Source organism: Podarcis erhardii (genome assembly GCF_964252035.2).
Source record: "Podarcis erhardii genome assembly, chromosome: 1".
Lineage (NCBI taxonomy): Eukaryota > Metazoa > Chordata > Lepidosauria > Squamata > Lacertidae > Podarcis > Podarcis erhardii.
In genome coordinates, this window is record NC_138497.1 from 30264766 (window position 1) to 30287412 (window position 22647).

The following is a 22647-nucleotide window of genomic DNA, read 5'->3' on the forward strand; positions in this document are numbered from 1 at the left end:
GCTATGGCAACGCGTCCTTCCTGGAACGGTCTCCATGGCTACCAGCGCTTCCGGGAAGTGCGCCGCCTTTCCTTTCCCCATCCCGCCCGCCAGAGAAGCCTCTGTAGCAGCCTGACGAAAGCGGCCCTTTCGAAAGCGGCCGGCTTTAGGCGGGAACTACGTAGGGCGGAGGCCCGAGGGGAGGAGGAGGCTGCGGTGGTGGTCGCGGGTGAGGGAGGGGGACGGGAGCGGCTACGATCGCCGCTCGGCTCTTTCCGGCTTTGCTCGGCTCCGCTCGACCCTCCCCGGCTGCTTTCGGGCGGCTCAGCCCTCCGCCTTCCCATGTCGGACGTGCTGGCCGCCGCCGTGGGCACCCGCTTCGAACCCTCCGCGGCCAACGGCTTGGGAGGAGGCGGCGACAGTTGCCCCGCTGGCGGGGCTGGAGACGACGAGAAGAAGCCGCGCCTCACGCCTCCGCTGCCGCCTTCCTCAGGTACTTCAGGGGCCTCCCTCGCGGCTGCCGGGTGGAGATAGCGGGGCGGGGGGCAAAAGAAAACGCCGTCTCCGTTAGGGCCTTCCCCCTCCCCGGGGACTGACGGAGCGCGGGAGGAGGGCCCGTGTGGCTCGCCACCTCCCTCGCTCCCTGGAAGGTCCCCTGACAGCGGCGCTGCAGGCAGAAATCCAACAGGTGCCCCCTCCCTGTGGCACGCGTGTGCGCCACCTGTTGAACTTCTGCCGCTCGGGGAGCTTCTTGGCATTCAGTAAGCCAAACGAGGGGAGCGGCGAGGTCGCGACGGGAGGCGTTTACTGTGGGGGAAGCCGGCTTGGGGCGCGCGGCGAGGAGCCCGGGCTGGGGGTTGGGTTGCTCTGCTGGCGCTGCAGGTGTTCCAGGCGAGGCGTCGCGGAAGCCTGAAAAGAGTCATCCTGAGGCCGGCTGGGGGTCCTGAAAAGACAGTTGCTGGCCACCTCCTGGTCAGTAGGAAGAACAATCCGTTTCTCTTTCCAGACAGACCCTCCTAGACCTCCGTTTTAAGTATATAGTCGTCCTTGGTTTGATTGATGCCTTGGAAAACTCGAGGTGCAAGTGAATCGCTCGAGGGAGTAAGAAGACCATGGGGTTTTCTTCTGAATAAATATTTGTAGGATTGGACTGTCATTGTAGTTCCATGGTTTTTCCTAAGGAACTCAATGCATCCTTTCCTCCCAGGGGCATCGGTTAGAAAGGACCCCTACCTTTTTTGGATTTTCGCCTTTGCACACCATTTTCCATGACAACATACTGTAGTGCTTAAGCTACAAGTAATAATTAAAGTTAAGTTTACATGCATCCTTTCACTATCCTATACATCTGTAGATGTGCTAGCTCCATCCATACCAGAATTTATGCCTTGAGTGTTGGCAGATTACGCATTTTTCTGCAATCGTCATTGCTTTGACAAGTGGTTTACTGGTTGCATAAATTGTCATCTTTTCTTTATGTTGATCAGTTGAAACCAAGGTACAAGGAAGAGTCATGCGTATTACAGAAGACCAGGGTATTAGGTGTGTTGGGGCAAGGCAGAATTGCGGCATGAAAGACTTCCTGAAGATGGGCTGCCCATATTGATGTTCTTCACAATTGTGGTATCCCAGTAGCTAGAAGTGGAACCAAAGAGCATAAACTCATTTCCATTGTAACAGAAAGATCAGCATGAAGAATAACTGGATATCACCGAATCACTTTAATAAGGAGATCACCAAGAACGTAATCAGTACTGTGTAGAACAGTATTGAACAGGTGTCAGAACAAAATCATAATACTGCATTATATGTTTTGCAGTACCCATCAATGTTTTATTTATCACTCAAGAAACAGTGTGGTGGAGCATAATATACTGCAGTATTGCTTGTTTGATGAGCTTGTTTGATATTCTTGTTTGTCAGGAGCTAGCCTTTAATAGCTTTTGTTCCCTTGGGTTACTGCATTGTTTAATTTTTCCCTCAGCATACCAGTTGTTTTCTAATTGGGCTAATGCACCTTGGTGTAACTGTTGCATCAGGTAGCAGACAGTAGTGGCATTGCCATGAACTTCTTTGCTTTCTTGTTTTATGCGCCAGACACTTCACTTCTAAAATCTCAAGTGTAATAACACAGCATAGAGAGGTTTAAGTGAAAGCAATGGAAATGTGTTGTTGACTAATCATTAAAATGGAGGATCCTAGAAATCAGTGGTAGATTTAAAAGTATACACCCTGTGCACAGACTTAAGACTCTGTGCAGCTTAGCCCCCACCCCAGTTGTTATTATTTATTAGTCACTTAGAAAAAGTGACCTACAAACAGTAGAAATAATGAAGTCAATTATAATTAGCACAGCCAATAAATACCTTAAAAAACTGAAAATCTATACAAATAAAAGGCAGGTCTAAGCAGATTCTGCCCCAGCAAATGAGGCCACAAATACTTCAAAACCCCATTAGTATACATTGTTATCTGAGAGGATACCTTTGATCAGAATATCCCTATTTCAAATCTAGTTTCTGCCATCTGAACTCAACGGTGGACATAAGGAGGCCATAGACTTAATCTCTCATCTTCAGTTATCAGCAGGATAATTTCTGACAATTGTTTGTAAGGATCACAGCAAAATAATGTATGTGGAAGTGCTGTGTAAATGCCAAGTCCCCACCACCACTGAATAAGCAGTGCCTAATAGTTAGCTCCCACATATCAATATCAATATGCAAAGGATGTTGAGTAATAATAATAAGTGAAATATAAAAATGAAATCATCTGTTGCTATAGTATTGGGTGTCAGTGCTGGCTTTGAGACAAGCTGGTGATTCTCCTAGGTGGAGATTGAAGTTCTGGACTTTTTTCTCCTGTGTTTGCAAAGCTAATGCACTTCTTTTCTTCTTAAAAACACACAACTCTCACTGTGCAGCTGTGACAACCTTAAAGTAAATACCTGCTTCTGTTCTGGTTCCCTATTATTGGTTACCTTCTATAACTGTGGGAGGAAGTCTCCCTCACCACACTTCTTTACCCTTTATTTATTTATGGGTTAATTGTGGTGATCCTCAGAACTTCTAAGCCATTGATGGGTCTGGATTCTAAATAATTCATTTGCTTGTTTTCAATCAAAATCCTGCACGAAAGGGAAGCCCCCAATCATATTATGCAAACAATATTGGAGCCCCCCACACCTGTACTGTAATTTCTGCTCAACAGCTTCTCTCAAAACCCTGTCAGTTGCTGCCTACACATTTTCAAGTCTTATCTTCATAGCCTTAAGAGCTAAAAATGTACATTTTAAAAAAATGAATACAAACAAAACCAGCTTGAAATTGTTAGCACGCTGAATACTGTACTTGATGCCAAAATCTATACTGGCTTAAGGAAATTGTAGAATAGCTTTACTGTATTTGTAGTAGTACAGTACAGTATCCTTAATTTTTTTGGAAAGATGTAAAGTTTCTGTTCATCTGAGCAGATAAGCACTAATGTAAGAGGGATCTTTTATGCTAAGCCCAGGTTAAGGAAGGAATTATTAAATTAGTTGTTGAGACTTTTTCACAACAAGCAGTGCTTTTTTCTTTAAACATATTTAGGGGTACTCTCATTTTCCTACTCATATTGAAATAATGCCCCTCAATGAGGCCAAACTTTAGATTCACAAAATGTTTAGGGGTATGCATACCCCTGCGTCCCCCCACAAAAAAGCACTGACAACAAGCATTTACTTACTGCTTTGGATAGTTTTCTGAAAATCTGTAAAACTGAACAAAAGGGCAGGGCAACAAAATTACCTGTAAAATGATTTAGCAAATCACTTCCAGAACTTAAATGTTCAGAACTGGCTTTCTAAAATCGTTTTAAGAACCAGTACCCCTAGATTCCTCCTGATGACCCATAGACTCACCAAGCTGGGGCTGATGAGCTGAAGTCCAACAACTGCTGCAGCGGGTGGTGTCAAGCAACTATTTTTTCTCTCTCTCTCACTCATTCACACCCCCACACACCCTACCTCAGAGATGAAAATGCTGGGCTATTTTGCATGAGTATATATGGATTATGAGATAATATATGTAATGCTCTGAAAGCACTATGGTAGTTCTCATTATTATTTCAGCAGTGTTCTCCATATTTTTCAAACTAATTGGTTGTCATTCTCCATACTTTCCTTTATTTCTCCAAATTGTTCTCCCGAATCTGACATTCTTTGAAAAGCTAAACATTAGAAACCCAAGAAATGGGGAAATGCAGAAAATGAGCAAGCACATTTAAATGTGATTAATCTGCAGAATTTAATTTACAGTACATATACGTATAATTTCTAACTTGTGAAAAGAAAATTGTGCATTGCCATCACCATACTGTTGTGCTTTCTTACAATTCTAAAGATAATCCACCTAGATAAAAACTCTTATAGCATTGCCTGTTCCCAGTTCCTCCATTAAATCTACAATCGGTAAACAAGGTATACCAGAGCTTTATAAACAATTATCAATTTAATTTGTCACTCCTGGTCTGGGCTTTCATGAATTTAAATAATAAAACTAATGATAGCGTGCTCCCATTGTGAGTAATCTCTACTGAAAAGCCAGTGATTAAATGAATTAAAATGTTATCCTGTTCTCCTGTTTAGAAAAGGTTATCTGTGTTCTTCTTGACTATGTTTAAGTTAGCGATGGTCCTAATTTGTTTATTAAAGTTACTCCTCATTGTCCTTCCACGGTTGTTGGTTTTCACCCAATATTAATGCATTCCCTGATTTTTTCACTACTGTTTAAGAACTGAAAGGGACAGTTTGGCAGGCATCATGATAAGTACTGATGGCCATTGCCATTTTGCTTGTCCTGTGCTGTAATGGAGAGAAGAGATGTTTATATAGCAAGTGATGCCTTAAATCTGGGGCCTGCTGTCAGGCTGCCACATCTGTATTCTGTGGCTCAGACTCTATACAATCTGGATACTGTCATAACAACTCATTGTGCTCTGCTTGTTATATGACTTTAAGGAAGCAGAGTATGTCTTTTAAGTTGTGATTGTGATATAGCCTGAAGTAGGTGTGGAATGCAATTTTTGCTGACTGTCCATTTGCTCTGATATCCTCAGCACTCCCTCACACATTGTTTCAGAGAGTCCCTCAACTGCTGAAGCAGCTTTTTCAGGGAGAACAAGGGGCTGCAGGGGGAAATGAAAAATTGCCAAAACTTGCCTCCCTCCCTTTCACTCATAAGAGCCTAGCACTGGATAATAGCTAGAGTTTTACAACTGCCGAAAAACCAAATATTATTTCTTTCTGCCCTCTTCTAGAGAATGAAGATTCAGATCAAAGACCGGAATCTACTTTCCTGGCAGCTGCCACATCTGAAAATGATGCCTTGCAGTGCAGGTAGGAAATATGTGTAATGAAGGCCTGCATTAGGTCTTGCTCAGGAGCAATGAAGGAGAGTTTCTGGTGATGAAGGAGTCTAGTAATCAGCTCAGCTTTCCTTCGCAATATAGAATATATATCTGAATATCTGCCAGTTGCTTCATTTAGTAGTTTTGTTGGATATTCTGTAACTCCTGCAAAATATCTGTAAATGACATATTGATTCTTTATTGATGGGTTTTTGAAGTGTTCAGACGCTGATCTATTAATAATTATATATGTATTATAATGTATTATATTATAATTGTAATGCCCTATAGTGCACCATGTTTAACAAGAGAAAGAGCGGGATTCAATGAGTTAAACTTTGCTTTTATTGTGAAAGCACAATGTTATTTTTAAAAGCAAACTTAGGTAATCCTGGCATTTGAATTCTGGAGCATAGAGGAGATGGAAATCCCTGCTGCCTCTGTAATTACGTTTTCATCCAGGGATGCTGTGCAGCATCCCATTGATGCCAAATAGGCTTTTGCTTTAATCTCTAAGATAGCATGAATGCCAGGTAATTTTTTTTTTCATTACTACCATGTTTGCTCTCTAAACTAGCAGAGGTTTGAATATTAAATGTTCTCCTGATGGAAATATGTTCTTTACTTTTAGATAATAGATTCTAATTAGATTATTCTTTAAGATTATTATTATTTTTGTTAGTTTCTCCTCCAAAATGGACCCTAAGAATGACTTTAAAAAAAATAAAATAGGTGGGGGTGGGTAGGGAGAGAAATACAGAGAGAGGTTTTCCACTATATTTTTCTCGGAATAGACTCACTGAAACTAATGAATACAACTAAGCCAATTCATTTAAAAGGGTCTACTTTGAGTAAAACATAGTTGAGTACCATCCTATAAGATCGCCAGTAACAACTGTGACAACTTATTCCCTAAACAAGTTATAAATTAAAGCTGAGGCATGATGAAAATATTAATGAACACTGAAAGAGAGAAAAGGTTTGAAGGGTTAACTATTAAAGGCACAGTACTTATTTTCTGTCAGAAACACTGTTTCAGGTCTAAACCAGAATTTATAGTCCTCTACAACAGAATTGTTTCTATTAAAACCATCTACTCCTGCAATGGGTACCCACTCCTCTAAAAGCACTTCTAGTCCTTTTCCATGTCCTTTTCCTCCAAATTATACAGGTTTCTCCTGCCTGACAAATCCCTAAGCACACCTAGCTACTTCCATAGCCAGCCAGACTCTCTCTGCCAGTTAAACTGTCAAATATCAGTTGTTTTAGAGAGGGCGTGACCAAGCTTAAATAACCCCAGACTTGGTCATGTTGCCCTGCTCCCATCTTTCCAGAGGTCAGAGTAGTTAGCTGGGACAGGAACTTACTGCTGTGGTTAGTCCTGAAGGTTTGTTGGTAAGCCCTGTGTTGTTATCTGTAAAATGTATTTGCATAAGGCTTAATGTATCTTTAAAAAAAATTATTTGCGAAAATTTCATTATAGACATGGAGATGCTTGCATCAAGCTGTCACATTATTCTGATCTACTTTTTCTGTCTAGATGAATTAATCAGCCTGAGTGCAGGGTATGATTTGCTAAAGCCAATGTTTACAAAGTATATCAGCTATGAAGTGGTGGTTGGACGGGCTCAGCTGGGCTGAATTTCTGCTACCTAAGGGAGTACATAGCTGCAGAATTATTCACTGTAGCATTGGCTCAGCTGAGACAGCTTTATGTGGTTGTGTCAGGAATACACATACTAAAGAAATCTTGTTTCTTTAGCATCCCTTTCTTTAGCATCCTTTAATCAATTTCCCTATTTGATTGGAGATTCATTTATTATTGTTTCACCTGCCTGAAAACATCCTGAATTTCTCTTAAAACATATTGAATTGATCTGCTGTTTTTCTTTGAGAGGCTGCAGAGTGGGTCACCTGTGAATGCAGAGGCTACAAAGGATTGTGGAAGTGCTGACGATGGTCTGAAAGAGCAAGATGTAGAAGGAAAGGAAGAGATCCTAACTGATCAACACCAGCACCCAAAAGAGGTAGGGGACTGGCTTCCTAGACTGTCTGCACAGTATTATTTCTGAATGCATTCGTCTTTGTAGCACATGGGCAATACACTTTGTTAGGTTTATTTGTGATGCTGTTCATAATACATGTGTACTTCCTGTTAAGTTTATGGGGCTGTTTGTATTAAAAGAACACTTTATCACATTTGTGTACTGTTAAGACATGGATACATTTTTTGGACACTTTTTACTTCTCTGGGGTCTGCAAAATTTTAAAATTAAAAAACCCTTTGATGAGGAAGAAGTGTGAAAAGACATATGTGTGGCTTTGCAACATATGAGGGAGAGAGTGAAGCTAGACCAGTGTTTCTCAAATGGCTGGGGACCATTATGGTGCCTAAGTCTACTTTCAATAGGGCTTTGGTGCCATATCTCATCCAGTGCCTCCTTACCTGCATTGTCCCCTGGCCATGCTGTAGCCTTTTTTGTTGGAAAAATGCCAGCACCAGCAAACCAACCCTCCCATATTCTGAGTAAAGTTTGCTGGGAGATGGGGGGGGGGGTTAAAGAGAGAGAGGGAAAAGAAGTCTCCCTTCTCTGAGGCTAAAAGACCAGAGGAGGTGCTGAAAAAAATGAGAGAGAGAGGTTAATATTCTTTATAATAGCAAACTAGAAATACAAAGGAAAGGGTTAGGGTTGCACTACCATTTTGTGACTGGTGGTCCCCAGTATTTTTCAGCCCTCTCAGCTGGTTCCTAGGGGTAGAAAGTTGAAGAACTTGTGAGTTACACAATAGAACAAAGTTGCAAAGAGTGTCTAACGAATTTAGACACAGATTTGACTTGGGCATATATAAATTCTGTGAATTCCTTTGAATTGACCTCTACTGCCTTTCGGGATATCTTCAGGAGAAGCAAAGGCTAATGAGTTAACCCGACACAAATCCGAAGCGGAGTCCCTAAGGTGGTTGGATGGTATCTTTTATTCTTCCTTCTGGCAACTCCTGAAACCAAGCTAGTGCCAAATGTATTTCTTTTCTTTCTTTTGGACCATATCAGCAAAGCCAAGAGTGGGGTTCTGTCATCTGGACAGCCCAGGACCCCCATACATGCTGCCCAGGCTTGCACCCCAGAGAGGTCACTTCAGTGATGCAAATGCAGCCTTTGAATTTAGAGAGCAGAGATAAGAATCTTGAGTAAGATTGTTGACATTTGTGTCTTGAGAGACAATGGAAGAGTGTGCCAAAAAAATATATGTCTGCCAGAGTTCTTTCTATCTGTTGATGAGTAGCTGTGGTGTTTAATATAGTACTTAGAAAGTAATTTGATTTGCATTTGATCCTCCTTAAAATGTAAGATTGGGATTGAAAATTGAACTTTAGAAAAAGGTCAAAGTATTCTGTCATTTTTTAGCACTTGGTTTCTTTATTCTCTGCTGTTTTCCTAACAGTAAGGCTATGAGACTACAGATGCAAATGTTGGTCTGTGCTTCATGCATTTTAAAATGAACTGAAATAGATGTCTCTTAATAGCAAAGTTGTATTGGCCTAATTATTGCAATGAATGCACTTTGACATGATTTCATTTCAGGAGAATTTCTGTATGCCCAACCTGTCTTCCACTGAAGAGCTCCAAGGATGAGGTCAGGGCAATTTTGGCAGTGTTTACTAGTATTGTCAGATTTTAACCTGGGGAATATGTCTTTATACACTGTAACAGCCAGTGCACCTGCTTCCTAGTTTTGCTACTGGTCTCTTGCCCAACATATCACTTTTGTGCTACTATTTTTGTACTTTACATTTGCTCCAGGAGAAGAGGGTGGGTGGTATGATCACTAGTGTAGTTATGTAGAGGGAGGCACAGTAAATGTATCATGTCTTAAAAGATATATGCAGAGTCTCCTGGTAATCTATTTCCTACACTTAAGAAATCTCCATGGTTTTCGGTATGTGACCTAGAAATTGTGCATCAACAGGTAAAATTTAGTAATTAAATGCAAATAAATGTAGTAATTTCAAAAATATATGGTGTGACTCTAAGGAAGCCTGTGTCCTCTGCATAGGAGGCTGTAGTGCGGATGACAAAGTATCCTGACCCACAAGGACCAGGTGATATAGTCATGATACAGTCTGAATACACAGGAGCAGTAGATGTCCTTACAGCAGAGCTGGAAACTACAGATTTACTGGGTGAGCAGAAGAAAGGTAAGATTTAAGACTACATCACTGTCTCGGGGTATTATTTATTAGTGGCCAGAGTTCTGGACAAATCCCAAATGTAATATTGATACTCTGGTATGATAAATCTTCAAACATGAAATTGATTTATAAGTTTAGAAAAATAGGAGACTGGGACAGTAGACTATGTCTGCTCTTATTTTGTTTTTAATTTATTTATTTATTTTAATTCAGTGGTGTTTGAGTTCAATTGAAAGGCAGTTTATTTATTCAGCCCTGGAGCAAGGTTCTCAAAGCTATATTTCTCTGGGCATGGTTCCCCCCCCCCAGACAAGAAATTCATTTAAAACAGCCCATTTGGCATAGCAAATCAACTATATTAGGATAGTGTTGACAGTTAAACGCATTGTCACTTAATTCCCCATGAGAAGCTTTTCTATGTGAAACTAAATGCATACTAAGTCTGGGTGTATAGTTTGTTTAAATATGAGATAGATTGCTTTTGTCAGTGACATTAAAAGACTAGTGTCAATCATCCCAAGGTAAAGTTGGGTTGAGATGAAGAGGAAGAAAAATAGTTATCTGCAGTTTCGAAGAGCTCTACCAGCATAAAGGTGGAGGAGAACTATTATTTCTTTTTGAATTTTTTGAAAGTTGGCAACCATATGAACAGAATTCACCATTGCATCAGTGGGGTTCAGTTTGCACAATGAGACTCTCCTTTCTTCTTCTTTCCTTTATGTACCCAGGGGATTTCTCAATTCTTCAGAGCACATACTGAGAATGCCTGGGGGACTGCAGGAAGGTGGAGTCCCATCGCACAAGCAAAATCTATTCCGCTTGTTCACAGTGTTGATTTAGAATGTACAATGAAATTAAAGACTATGCCCTCTGTTGATTACAAGCTAGTAATACTTTCCTTGTTTCTTTCAGCTCGTCCTCCACCTCTAATTCCCCCCACTACTTGGACAAGCGCCAAGATAAGGGAGTTCAAAACAAAGATGACAAAGGAGAAGAATGCCCGAATGGTAGTGAAACGGGGTGAGGTGTTAACAGTCCGGGTGCCAACTCACCCTGATGGGAAGCGTGTCTGCTGGGAGTTTGCCACAGAAGATTATGACATTGGCTTTGGAGTCTATTTTGATTGGACTTCTGTTACTAGCACTGCAATTACTGTGCAAGTTAGTGAATCAAGTGATGAAGATGATGATGATGAAGAGTTTGAAGGTCAGTGCAGAACTGGGCAAGAGTCATGATTGTTGCCTTAATATCAGCATGCTGTGATCCAGCTCCGAGGTTACAGGGAACCAGGCAGAGGGCCTTCTTGGTGGTTATGACCACCCTGTGGAATGCCCTCCCATCAGATGTCAAGGAAATAAACTTCTATCTGACTTTTAGAAGTCAGGGAGGTTTTTTGTGTTTTAATATTTTGTTGGGAGCCATCCAGAGTGGCTGGGACAACCCAGTCAGATGGATGGCATATAAATAATAAAAAAAATTACATTATGTAATATACAACACACAAGAGAAAAGGGACATGGAGGGAAGAGGAATTATGACTGTCATGCCTCATAAAATAAAAAACATAAAACGCATACTGAACATCAACATAAATTATAATCAACATCGAGATTAAAAAAGAAAATCTGTAGAACTTCATTGTCATCAGCAGACACTTAACTTAGAAAGCCATGGTCCACTGCAAAGCATAATGTTTTTTTCTTGTGATCTTCCTTAGTCAGTCTGATAACACTTTTTAGTCTTTGCTTTGTTCACTGATGCTTTGTGTGTTTCTTTATTCTCAGGACCTATCCCAGTTGGTGATGTGGAAAGAGGCTCCAGAAGCTATTTGCGAACCCGTTATGGGGAGATCATGCCTGTCTACCGAAGGGATAGCCACCGGGAAGTGCAAGTAGGCAGCCACGATTATCCAGGCGAGGGCATCTACTTGCTCAAATTTGACAATTCTTACTCACTCCTACGCAACAAGATTCTCTTCTTCCATGTCTATTATACCAGCTAGAGCAGTTAATGAGATTTGGAGTGGGTGGGCCATAAGACACCAAAGCAAGCTGCCTGTCATGACTAGTATCTCCTAACAGGCACACACTTGATGGCTGAATCTCTATGCTTATGTATGGATGACTTCCTTCAACCCTTCCTCACTGTTAAAGTGATGCACGTGATTATTGGCAGCTCGTTTGTTTTATGCAGACATCAATCTGAGAGCTTAGTTACAGAAAGCAAATCACTGGACCAGGTTCAGGTGTCTGCTTTTACTTTCTATTGCACTTCCATGAACTGAAGTTGAAATATGCCTTTTCTTTTGGGGTAAATATATTATCACCTTCTACTCCTCTATCTGCAAATAATCACTGGGATCAGCTGCCAAAGCAACCTGTAGAAACTGCATTGTTACTATGCTGCGGTGCAGTGCACTGCCATTTGCTTGGTCTCTGGGAAGCTTCTGAAATGGCATGTATGTATGCCATCCAGGCCACTGCCAGCCTGTCTTCTCTCTTCTAGTTCCGTGCAAATGTAGCTAGTTTATTGTAAGGCAAAATTGGTGTGTATTTGCTGGTATAGATACCTGGATTTCACAGCTTGCCTGAAAGAATTTTAAGTTACATGTATTTTCTCTCAGAAAGGGCACAAAATGGAAGAAGGAAGAAGGAAGGATAAACCAAATAATTCTAGTCAAGCAATTCACAAAACAAAGATTCTTCCTCCTCCAGACCTTTTGGGGCTAATGTTATTTTCACTGGTTGACTTTTTGCCTGAATTCAGTGTAGCTTAAGATAGGGGTGTCAAACCCAAAATGGGCTTGTGTGTCAATTTATTCCAACAAGTGGATTCATTAAAAAAAAAAGTCACTTTCACTGGAAGCAAATTATGATAATGTAGTTTGCATATGATAATATAGTTATGCTTGTTCATATTTGCTGTGCCGTGCCTGTGCACTCCACCAATAAGCACTCCAAGCTACAAGAAGGCCATTGTGCACAGTCATACGAGTACACAGCATCCCTTTCCATCTCAGTGATGGAAAACTGAGCCATGCAGTAGCATTTATTGGCAAGTGAGGTCCTTTATTCTGGGCATCAACGTCTTAGCCCTCATGATAGTGTGTAGAGTGTTCTATAATGCACATAAGGGATTTTCCTCAGCCTTATTTTTGACACCTCTAGTTTAATTCTCAGGTGTTAGTTGGTAAGAGAGCCTCTTTCCTTGCATTCAGGCTTCGGAGGCCATTGCCAGTCTTTAATACAGCATAAGCGGCACAGATAACTGTTATATTTCAGAGGAGTGGCAGTCACATCACCTATCGTTCACAGCTCAGGTTTTATAGGGTATATATGTGTAGGTCACATAGTCCTTTCTGCAGCAAAGGACTAATACGTGTATTTATCAGGATTTCAGAAGCAACTCTGGAGTATGCCTTTTAAAACAGCGGCTGCTGATGTTTATCTCTTGTGTTTGCTTGGCTCTTTGCATGATTTCAGCAAACAGTTATAGTATGAAGGATACACACACATTTTGGAGACCTTTTGAGGAAATGCCCTTGATCATATATACAGCTATCTTTTGCTGATAGTTTAGTGCTAGAAGGTGCAATGCCAAAGAATCTATCTTCCAAACAGACATGATGGTTCTCTAACTATGCCATATTAAGTACTTTGCCAAGGAAGGAAAAGTTGCAAAGCAAATAAGGTAGCAAGAGTCTATTGGTTCCATTGAACTTTTTTTTTAAAAAAAGTTAGACTTGGAGTGAAAACCTAAGTCTTTTAATTGTTGGTAGTGAGGCCTGGCAAACAAGGGCTCCTGCTAACTTTTAAAGTGGAAGTCAGGTGTAGCTGCTCCTAGGCATTTTGTTTTTATTTGCGGTGAGAATGGAGAAATTAGTGGCTGATTCCAGGCCAATAAGTGAGAAGCACAGAGTTTGCAAAGCACAGGACTTGCAAGAAGCAAACTTTGGGCTTATCTTTCTGCAAATCAATTGGAGGGAAAGAGAATGAGAGGCAATCCAGTAGCAACGCAGATTGATTATTTGGCTTAAAGGACAGTATGTGTATTTATTTTTCTATAAATATCCTGAACAGCAGCTGCTGTATTTTTGAAAAGCCAGAAACAGGATCTCCCTTGTGTCTCACGATTGCACAGCCCATGGTTAGCTTTAAAGACTCTCTTCCCTCTGAATGTTTTTAAACACTGTTGTTCATTATTGTTCAAAGCATTTTCCCTGTGAAAGTTAATTTCTTGACTTCCCACATTTTAGAGAACACACAGAGTCTGCTAAATATGTCCAATACAAGGGCTCTTATTTTGGTATAGACAGGTAAAATGATAGGTATTTGCCTTACCTAGGGTTCTGCTTGAAGAGCGGACTATAAAGACAGATTGTGTGAATCAAGTACAGTATGCAAGTTAAGTTTGTTTGTTACAGAGTTCTCTGCTTTTTGTCACACAAGTAATATGAAAATATCTGTTCAGCACAATAAATTTGTCTTTGTTCTTTAGCCCATGCCTGCTAGAGGTGTGTTTGCTCATGTTAATTGCTACTGAAGTTGTACTGCATGTTCTACCTATAAATATATGAGGCAGTGTCTCCTTCCTGGCTGGAAATAGTTCACTTTGGGAAAGAGAACAGAATTTGAAATTAAGAGTTAATAACCTAAACTGCAGTAGATTCAAATTGAGCAAAGGCCTTACATGTTCTCCTCTCTACAGTCTGTTTAATAACACATTGGTTTCAGTGCTGCTCTTGTTGATTAAATCAGTTTAAAATTGGTCTTTTGCCAACACACTTTGGCCACATACAAATGTAATGTACTTTTTGAAACCATGTTTGAAGATAAATACACACACACCACATGCCCTTCCAAATACTGACGGGAACTGTTCAGCTATAGAGATGCAGCCAGGGCACAATGTGTGTATGGTTGTCCTATTTTCACATCATGAAATCTGGATCTCTTTCTTGGATCACAGACCTAAAATCTCTGGAGAACTGTCATCTTGGCACCTAAAGAGTTATGTGGGAGATAGCCAGGGAAAATGCACATACTTGTCTGGGATTGATACATGTAATTTCTAAAGCATTTGTTGAGATGGAATGGAAAACCAGTTTCAGGCATTAGGACAGATCAGCTATGATTTCAGATCAGGGGCCAAAGGGATTGAAAATTTCTAAAATAATTGTGAAGACCTCATCAATATAGTGTAACAACGCACTTGAAGTACTTTGATCCCTGCTCCATTTGTTCTGTGTGATGTTTTTGAAGCAACTGAATACTTCAGCAATTTGTTGTTGCTTCAAATTGAGAGAATATTTTATAATCATCATCAATCTTTCCGTATGTGCTTTATTTTTACTTCAGCACTTTCATAGGCAAGTGTAGAATTGGCATGACTGAATTAAATTTAAAAATTTGTAGCTCTGTTCCATTGTATGATCTCTGTGGTTGGGGACTTGCTAGCTTCTGAAAGGCTTGTTTTGCTTTTGTGCTTTTCAGTTCTTTACAGCCCAGTTTCTGCTTATTTTGCTTCTGCCTCTTAGAAAAAAAAAGAAAAGAAATAATTATCTGAGAATCTTCAAGTGAGAGGAAAACTTATTAGAATATAAAAACAAAACAACAACCCTTCATGTTCTTCCCAAGAGTCTGTCTGGTTAGTATCCTGTTTTCAACAGTGACCTTATCCAGATGCTTCTTGAAAGCCCCAAGCAGAGGATGAAAGCAACAGCCCTCTCATGCTGTTTGCCTCTGCGCAGACTGCACCATTTAGCTAGTTGATAGCTCTGTCCTTCCATTTGTCTAATACCCTTTTAATGCCTTTTAAAGTAGCAAATTACATAAATCAAGTATACTGGTATACCATTTCTTTTTTGTTTTTTTCACCAAGCACGTAGTTTCCTTTCTCCTGCAAGAAGCATGTTAAACAGGTGATCATCTGGGGCTAATCAATTTTACATCCCTTTGTGCTGCTTTGGGAAAGTAGCCTTATCTCCTTAACCAGGATGCAGTTGCCAGGAAATGATAAAGAAAAAGTTGTGTGATGTAAAGCTAAGGCATCCAATCATATGTGTAGATGAACTCGGTGGGGCTTATTTCTGAGTAGACGTGTGTAGGATTGCAAGGTCTCCCATTCCAAGGATTTGTGCCTCATAAAGCATATTTCTGTTACCTTTCCAGAAGGCCTTAAAACATTTTACAGATAAAACTGAGGTAAGCATAGCTAACACTGTAGTTGTGGTTAATTTACAGAAGAGAGATGAGCTCATCCCCAAGGATATTCCTATATACTTTATTTGGACCAGGAAACAGCATCAATCTATAGTTATACATCCCCTATCAGCACCAAGAGCAAACTCCATGCAGTGGCTGGTCATCTTGCATTTTATGTTGATGTCTTTGAGTGATTAGTGGAATGACTTTTCATGGTGGTCAATTTTTATTTGTTGATTTGCTTACCACTGACCTGTGGACAAAGATTACCTTCTACCAGGCAAGTCTTTGTGTTTGTTTAAACACAAAGTTTAAACATATTCTTAGATGTGCAGGCTAAAAATACTGAGCCACTATAAGTGGAAAGCATGATAAAGTGTGGGAACTCCTGATCTTGATCAAAGGCAGTTTGTGTAGTTTAAACAAACACACCTGTACAATAATTCTGTTGCTGTTTTCTTGTGTCATCAGATATATTGAATCAATGAATTTTATTGGGTTTAAATGTATGACCCTGCTCAAAGAAACCCGTGAACTGAGTAATACACACACACGGTTCAATCCTAAGGCAATACACCTACAAATATGCTGACTGGTTCTTGTGAGATATATTTCTGAATAAACATGGCTAGAATTGGACTACATGAAAGTGTAAAACTGCTACTTTAGAACAGTGGCATACAACATAATGGCTATATTCCAAAGGGCTTGCATTAGCCCAATAGTGAATTCTTGAACTCCAAAGCCCAGTACCACATCAGACCATTTCCTATGAAGATGCCTTATTTGAAGTTATTTATTATTATTTATTAAATTTCTATATCACCCTTCATCGGAAGATCACATGGTGGTTTACAATACAAAACCACAAAAATGCATAACATAATACCAAACACAAGCCATACCCCCTGCCCGTTTTAAATGTTATAGATTGTTTAATTAGCCAAAGGCCTAGGAGAAGAGGAATGTTTTTGCCTGGTGCCTAATGAGATGTAACAAATGAACCAGATGAGCCTCCCTGGGGAGAGTATCCTGCAAGCGGGGGCTACTGCAGAAAAGGCCCATTATTGTGGTGTTGCCTCTGGACCTCTCACACAAGAAGGGCCTCAGATGACGAACGAAGGCTTCAGGTTGGTTCATATGGGGAAGAGGTGATTCTTGAAGGCTTTATAGTAAAGTGCTTGTTTTGAAGCACTTTTGAATTGGGTCTCGAAACTAATTGGCATCCAGCATGGTTGGGCCTGGATTGGCATATGCACAAACTGTCTTCCCTAGGTGAGCAACCTGGCTGCTGAATTCGGCACCACCTGAAGTTTCCAAACTGTCTTCAGAGACAGCTCCATGTATGATGTGTTACAGTAATCTAACCTAGAGGATCCCAAAGCATAGACAACAGAATTTAGGCTATCCCTGTCCCGCTAGGAGTGCATCTAGGCCACCACCAGTACAGTCCCATCAGAATGATGCTGATTTCCCGAGGTACTGAGCAAGGGTCTTTCCCAGTCCTGCTGTATGCTATCCTTTGAGCTGACAAGAGACTGATGGCTTCTCCCAAATATGTAGGACCCCACTACCACCCAAGTGGCTTGGCAGAACATAATGGGAGACTACTGTTCAAGAAGCACATGTCCAGTTCCCTCTGGGATGTGTTGGGGCCTGGGCAATAATGAAAAAGAGAGACGTGGTTGAAATAATTAAAATCACAAAACAAGTGGGTTGATGATATATTTGACCAGCTTATGTTCAAATTGCTGGAAGTAAGCTTTTGAATTGCACAAACCTCTCCTTCCGTAGTAGATGTTGAAATAAAAAAAACAAAAACAAACGATCCTATATTTTGAAGTCAGCTGAGCTGTGCTTTGAAATAAAGTACATTTTAAAACATGTAGTTGAAATACTTGGGCCAGATTTAAATAAGCAGTTCAGCCAACAGGAGCCAGTGCAACAAGTCCCGCTAGTGCAACAGAGCTTTTCTCCTCTCCTCCGCCTGCATATGTTCCCCAACATAATAGCACGCAGGGGAAGAAGCAGGGAGGTTGTTTCATCTGGCAAGCAGAAATGCTTGCACTGATGGAATGATCATAATAGCACAGTGCTGAATTCCTTCCATGGTTGTTTTTGCTTTGAACTCTTAAGCCTAGGCCCGAGTCAAAATTCTAAGAAGCTCCCTTCTAGCATTTTAAACAAACTTGGTATAACCAGCTAAGGTGTTGCCTCACTTGCTCTCTGTTTCACCACTAATCATCAATGGGCTGCCTCTTGGGCAAGTTGTAGGATACCTAGAGAGGCTGAACTTTATTGAACATAGCAAACTGTACTCCAAGGTGTTAACAGTAGCCTATACTCAAACATTGTGGCTAAGACAAAAGGAACAGACTATCTGGAGTGATCAACCTCTAGCTGCAACATGCCCTCTAGTCAGAATGCCACCTTGATACACCATTTCTGTAGCTTGTAGGATTTCTGTCAGTGATTTATGACCCATGTGATCTTATTTTTGTTCCTTAATCATTAATTTTGTGCACAAATATGCTGCTCACATCCTCCCAAACATTCCCACCCCCCTTAAAATTGAGAGGATATTTTATTAAGCTATGTCACTGACTCGTATGTTCCGGTACTGGCGAGATAAAGTTTTTCTAGTGTGTTTGCTGTTCCTTGTAGAACTTGGTTAATGTATGTTTCATTGCATGAAGTAAACCTGTGACTTGTGTGTTTGCATTTTTCAAAAAATATTTCAATAAACATTTTCATCATACAGCCTCAGCCTTCCGCCTTTCCTTTGCTGCTGTGAAGAAAGAAGAAAATGAAGTGCAGAGGTAAAGGGGGTGTTGGTCTGAGTTCTTTTCTATGTGAAAAGTGGCACAGGTTCAGTTACTGCTATCTTCAGTTAAGGTAAATGTAAAGGTAAAGGATCCCTGGATGGTTAAGTCCAGTCAAAGGCGAAGAATCTCAGCTGAGGGAAATTCCTGCCTGGAACCTTGGGGAGTCACTGCCTGTCAGAGAACAACAGATGTGTCAAGTTGGTATATGGCCGCTTCATATGCTCATAAAGGTTCTGTCTCACTTCTGTAAGACAGTTAAGCACTTATTGTTACAGAGGCCCTTTGCACATTTTTAAAAAAATGGCCAGAGCTCTACTTCACACAGTTAATTTCTGCCTAACCTCACCTACTCAAGGTCCCCTTAATTGCTCCCAAGTGTTCTTTCCAGCACTGAGGGGTCCAGATGGCTCCATAGTTTTCTGGGGAGCTTTAGGCTATGAAGGAAGTGGGATGAAGGCTACAGTGCAAGTGTCACTCTGAAGGTGCCCAAGTACTGATTAGTGCACATGCCATAAGTGTGGGCCCCGGACCAGTGGCTGAGATGGATGACGGGGGAAATAAGGTGACCTTGAATCCTGGCAAGACAGAGGTTATGTGCGTGAATGATTCCTGTGCCTGAGAAATTGATTAATTGCTTGCCCTGGGTGGGGTTGCACTCTTGCTGAAGGAGTAGGTATGCAGTGCCCTGAGAACTAGCTCTGTCACTGGAGGACCAGGTAGCCTCAGTGGCTAGAAGTGGCTTTTACCTGCTGCAACAAATGCACTCCGTGTGTGCTTAACCAGGAAACTGCTGTTAGTGCAGAATGCCGCAGCACAGTTGCTGACAGGAGCAAGACCCTATCAACATACAGCACCGCTGTTCAGAGGTCTGTGCTTGTTGCCAATTTGTTACTGGGCCAAGTTCATGGTGTTACTATTAGTATATAAAGCCTTTGACAGCTTGGGACCTGTTGCCTTACCTCATATATGCCCACTTGACATTTTGATCTGTGGAACTGGCACTGTTACAGGTGCCAACTAATATTTGTTCTGCATTCATAAGAAATCAGTCTTTTTGTGTGGTGCACCTTCACTTGGAGCTATGTACATCAGGCAGGTGCCTTCACTGTATTCTTTTCAACACCTACTTAAAAAAAAATCTTTAGGCATGACTATCTAGACACATAGATGTTGACATGTCTTAATATATTTTTAGTCTACTGCTAATTTTAATCTTTAGTATTCTTAATTGTTTTTATGTGGTTTTTAATGATTATTTTAATTCTTGTAAGCTGCCTAAGAGGTTTTATTACAATTGAGCAGTATATAAATTTTGTCAAATAAATTCCAAAAACGCTGACTGTGTAAGGCTTGGCCATGATGGCATTCAACTCTTCTTATCTGTACTGTTTTGAGAGTGTGCACAGCCTTACACCACCAGTTCTTTCAAAGAGATTATAAGGGAAACCTCTGAAAGATAAACGGAGCTGTGAAAATTCTTTATCAATTATACTGTACTAGTTCAAAATTCAGCATCTTCTTCTTCTTATTTTTAATATAGAGACGCAATTCATAGAATGGAGTATGTCAGCAATGCCTAATGACCTTTCAGAAGCCAGATAGAGGGACTGAGCAGAATTTCTAGGGTGTGAGTGGTAATGGGGAAGGAAGTGAAAGGCTTCAGTGCTTCTGCTAGTCACAAGTAAAAGCCATGATGCAAGATGAGAAAATGCAAACAATTGTGGTTAATTTTCATAATCCTCCAGTTAGGGAAGGTTTCTTAAGACTATGATATACACCCCCCTGATAATAAGGAAGCAACTGATGATATGATAAAACTAAGGGGATTTATCAAATGAGCTACCGGTACTTACTACGCTTCTGTCTGTTCAGTGCTTCTCCAAGGTTACTGCTTTATTGCTGCCTGGAAGGGCATTCATAGTGCAAAAAACAAATCAAAACATCAGTACTGAAAACCCCCAGGATACTTGTTGTAGGAACAATTACAGGATTTCAGTAGAAAGCTACAGGACATGCACCATGTAGAAAATAAAGTTTCACCCTGACACTCGTGCTGCACCGCAAACCATATTTAAAGCAGATGGTATATAACTGCCTCCATACCATCTTGAGCAAAAATAATGAATGCATAATTAAAAGGATGCCTGGAGTGGGGGGCAGAGATCCCTTGCCTTAAAAATAAATATACAAGAGATACTTACTTGCTGCTAAGAGGGCTCTCGGATTCTAACAATATGCTCCCCTTGCAAATAATTGTGTTAGCCTATATTTATAGGCTTAGATTTGAAACATGTTGTGTGAGCTAAATAAACAGCAAATACTTAAATCTTGCCTGCATTCAGATCTTTTGGCTCATTTAGAATATGAAGTCAAATTTCTTTCAGTGGTGGGCATTTTATATACCAATGGAAGCTATCCTCATTGCACACAGCCTCATTGTGGAGGTTTTCTTGGTATTTTTGTTTTGCACAGGCAGCTGAACAAACTTGCATCACGAGGCAGCCTGGAGCTATACCAAACTGATTATCCGAAAACATGGATAAATGTTCTCTTCTGATTGTGTGCTCTGCTTTAAGTAGTTTTTTCCTCCAAGGGACAAATAGCCCTGAAGCACGAAACTGCAATAATGAGCACATTACTGGGGACAAACACATAATAATAATAATAATAATAATAATAATAATAATAATAATAATAATTTATTATTTGTATCCCGCCCATCTGGCTGGGTTTCCCCAGCCACTCTGGGCAGCTTCCATAAAAACCAGAAATACACTAAAATATCACAGATTAAAAACTTCCCTGAACAGGGCTGCCTTAAGATGTCTTCTGAATGTCAGGTAGTTATTTATCGCTTTGACATCTGATGGGAGGGCGTTCCACAGGGCGGGTGCCACTACCAAGAAGGCCCTCTGCCTGGTTCCCTGTAGCTTTGCTTCTCGTAATGAGGGAACCGCAAGAAGGCCCTCGGCGCTGGACCTCAGCGTCCGGGCAGAACGATGGGGGTGGAGACGCTCCTTCAGGTATACTGGGCCGAGGCCGTTTAGGGCTTTAAAGGTCAACACCAACACTTTGAATTGTGCTCGGAAACGTACTGGGAGCCAATGTAGGTCTTTCAAGACCGGTGTTATGTGGTCTCGGCGGCCGCCCCCAGTCACCAGTCTAGCTGCCGCATTCTGGATTAGTTGTAGTTTCCGAGTCACCTTCAAAGGTAGCCCCACGTAGAGCGCATTGCAGTAGTCCAAGCGGGAGATAACTAGAGCATGCACCACTCTGGCGAGACAGTCCGCGGGCAGGTAGGGTCTCAGCCTGCGTACCAGGTGGAGTTGGTAGACAGCTGCCCTGGATACAGAATTGACCTGCACCTCCATGGACAGCTGTGAGTCCAAAATGACTCCCAGGCTGCACACCTGGTCCTTCAGGGGCACAGTTACCCTATTCAGGACCAGGGAGTCCTCCACACCAGCCCGCCCCCTGTCCTCCAAAAACAGTACTTCTGTCTTGTCAGGATTCAACCTCAATCCATTAGCCGCCATCCATCCTCCAACCGCCTCCAGGCACTCACACAGGTGTGAGATGTTGCAGTGCTGACATGACCAGTGTTCATAGAACTGTAGAGTTGCAAGGGATCCCGAGGTTCATTCTAGTCCAACCCCCTGCATCTGTTGTTCAGATGCATTGGCTAGAAAACCAAAGGCCATTTCTCCTCACTTCCTTTGTTGTTTGGCTCCATTATCCATGTTTCTAGCTGGATAACAGAAATGATAGCCAAAATAAGAATAATTTTGCACAGGCTTTCACAGGAAGGGATGGTGCTAGCATTAGGCAGAAGGTGGCAGAAGCCCTCAAGCAATCCCTCTAGCATACCCTCCCATTCCCCTCATTTGGAAATCAAAACTCTGTGTGCCACAGACTTGCCATCTAAACTAAACTAAACTAAACTAAACCTGCTAAACTAGTCTGCTTCCCTGAAGTGCACTTGGAAAACATTATCCTGTCACCATCATTTAAGTAAGATTCAGCTGCCAGTCCAGTCAACTTCTGTACATGGGAGAGGGGCT

The 22647-nt window shown here is 41.3% G+C and overlaps 1 protein-coding gene across 2 annotated transcripts; it reads left to right on the forward strand.

Annotated features, from left to right (window-relative positions):
* Positions 1 to 3: 3 nt before the first annotated feature.
* On the forward strand, positions 4 to 18521 carry TMED8 (transmembrane p24 trafficking protein family member 8; the record flags this gene model as incomplete). 2 transcript variants are annotated; one of them, XM_081863676.1, is made up of 6 exons in its annotated part: positions 4 to 472; positions 5278 to 5356; positions 7265 to 7394; positions 9423 to 9564; positions 10471 to 10764; positions 11343 to 18521. In XM_081863676.1, 6 exons carry the CDS (start codon positions 4 to 6, stop codon positions 11558 to 11560), a joined length of 1332 nt encoding a protein of 443 aa, XP_081719802.1. In that variant the 3' UTR covers positions 11561 to 18521. The 2 variants fall into 2 exon arrangements, with proteins under 2 accessions (XP_081719802.1, XP_081719803.1); XM_081863677.1 differs by having other exon boundaries at positions 9423 to 9549.
* Between the last annotated feature and the right edge of the window lie 4126 nt (positions 18522 to 22647).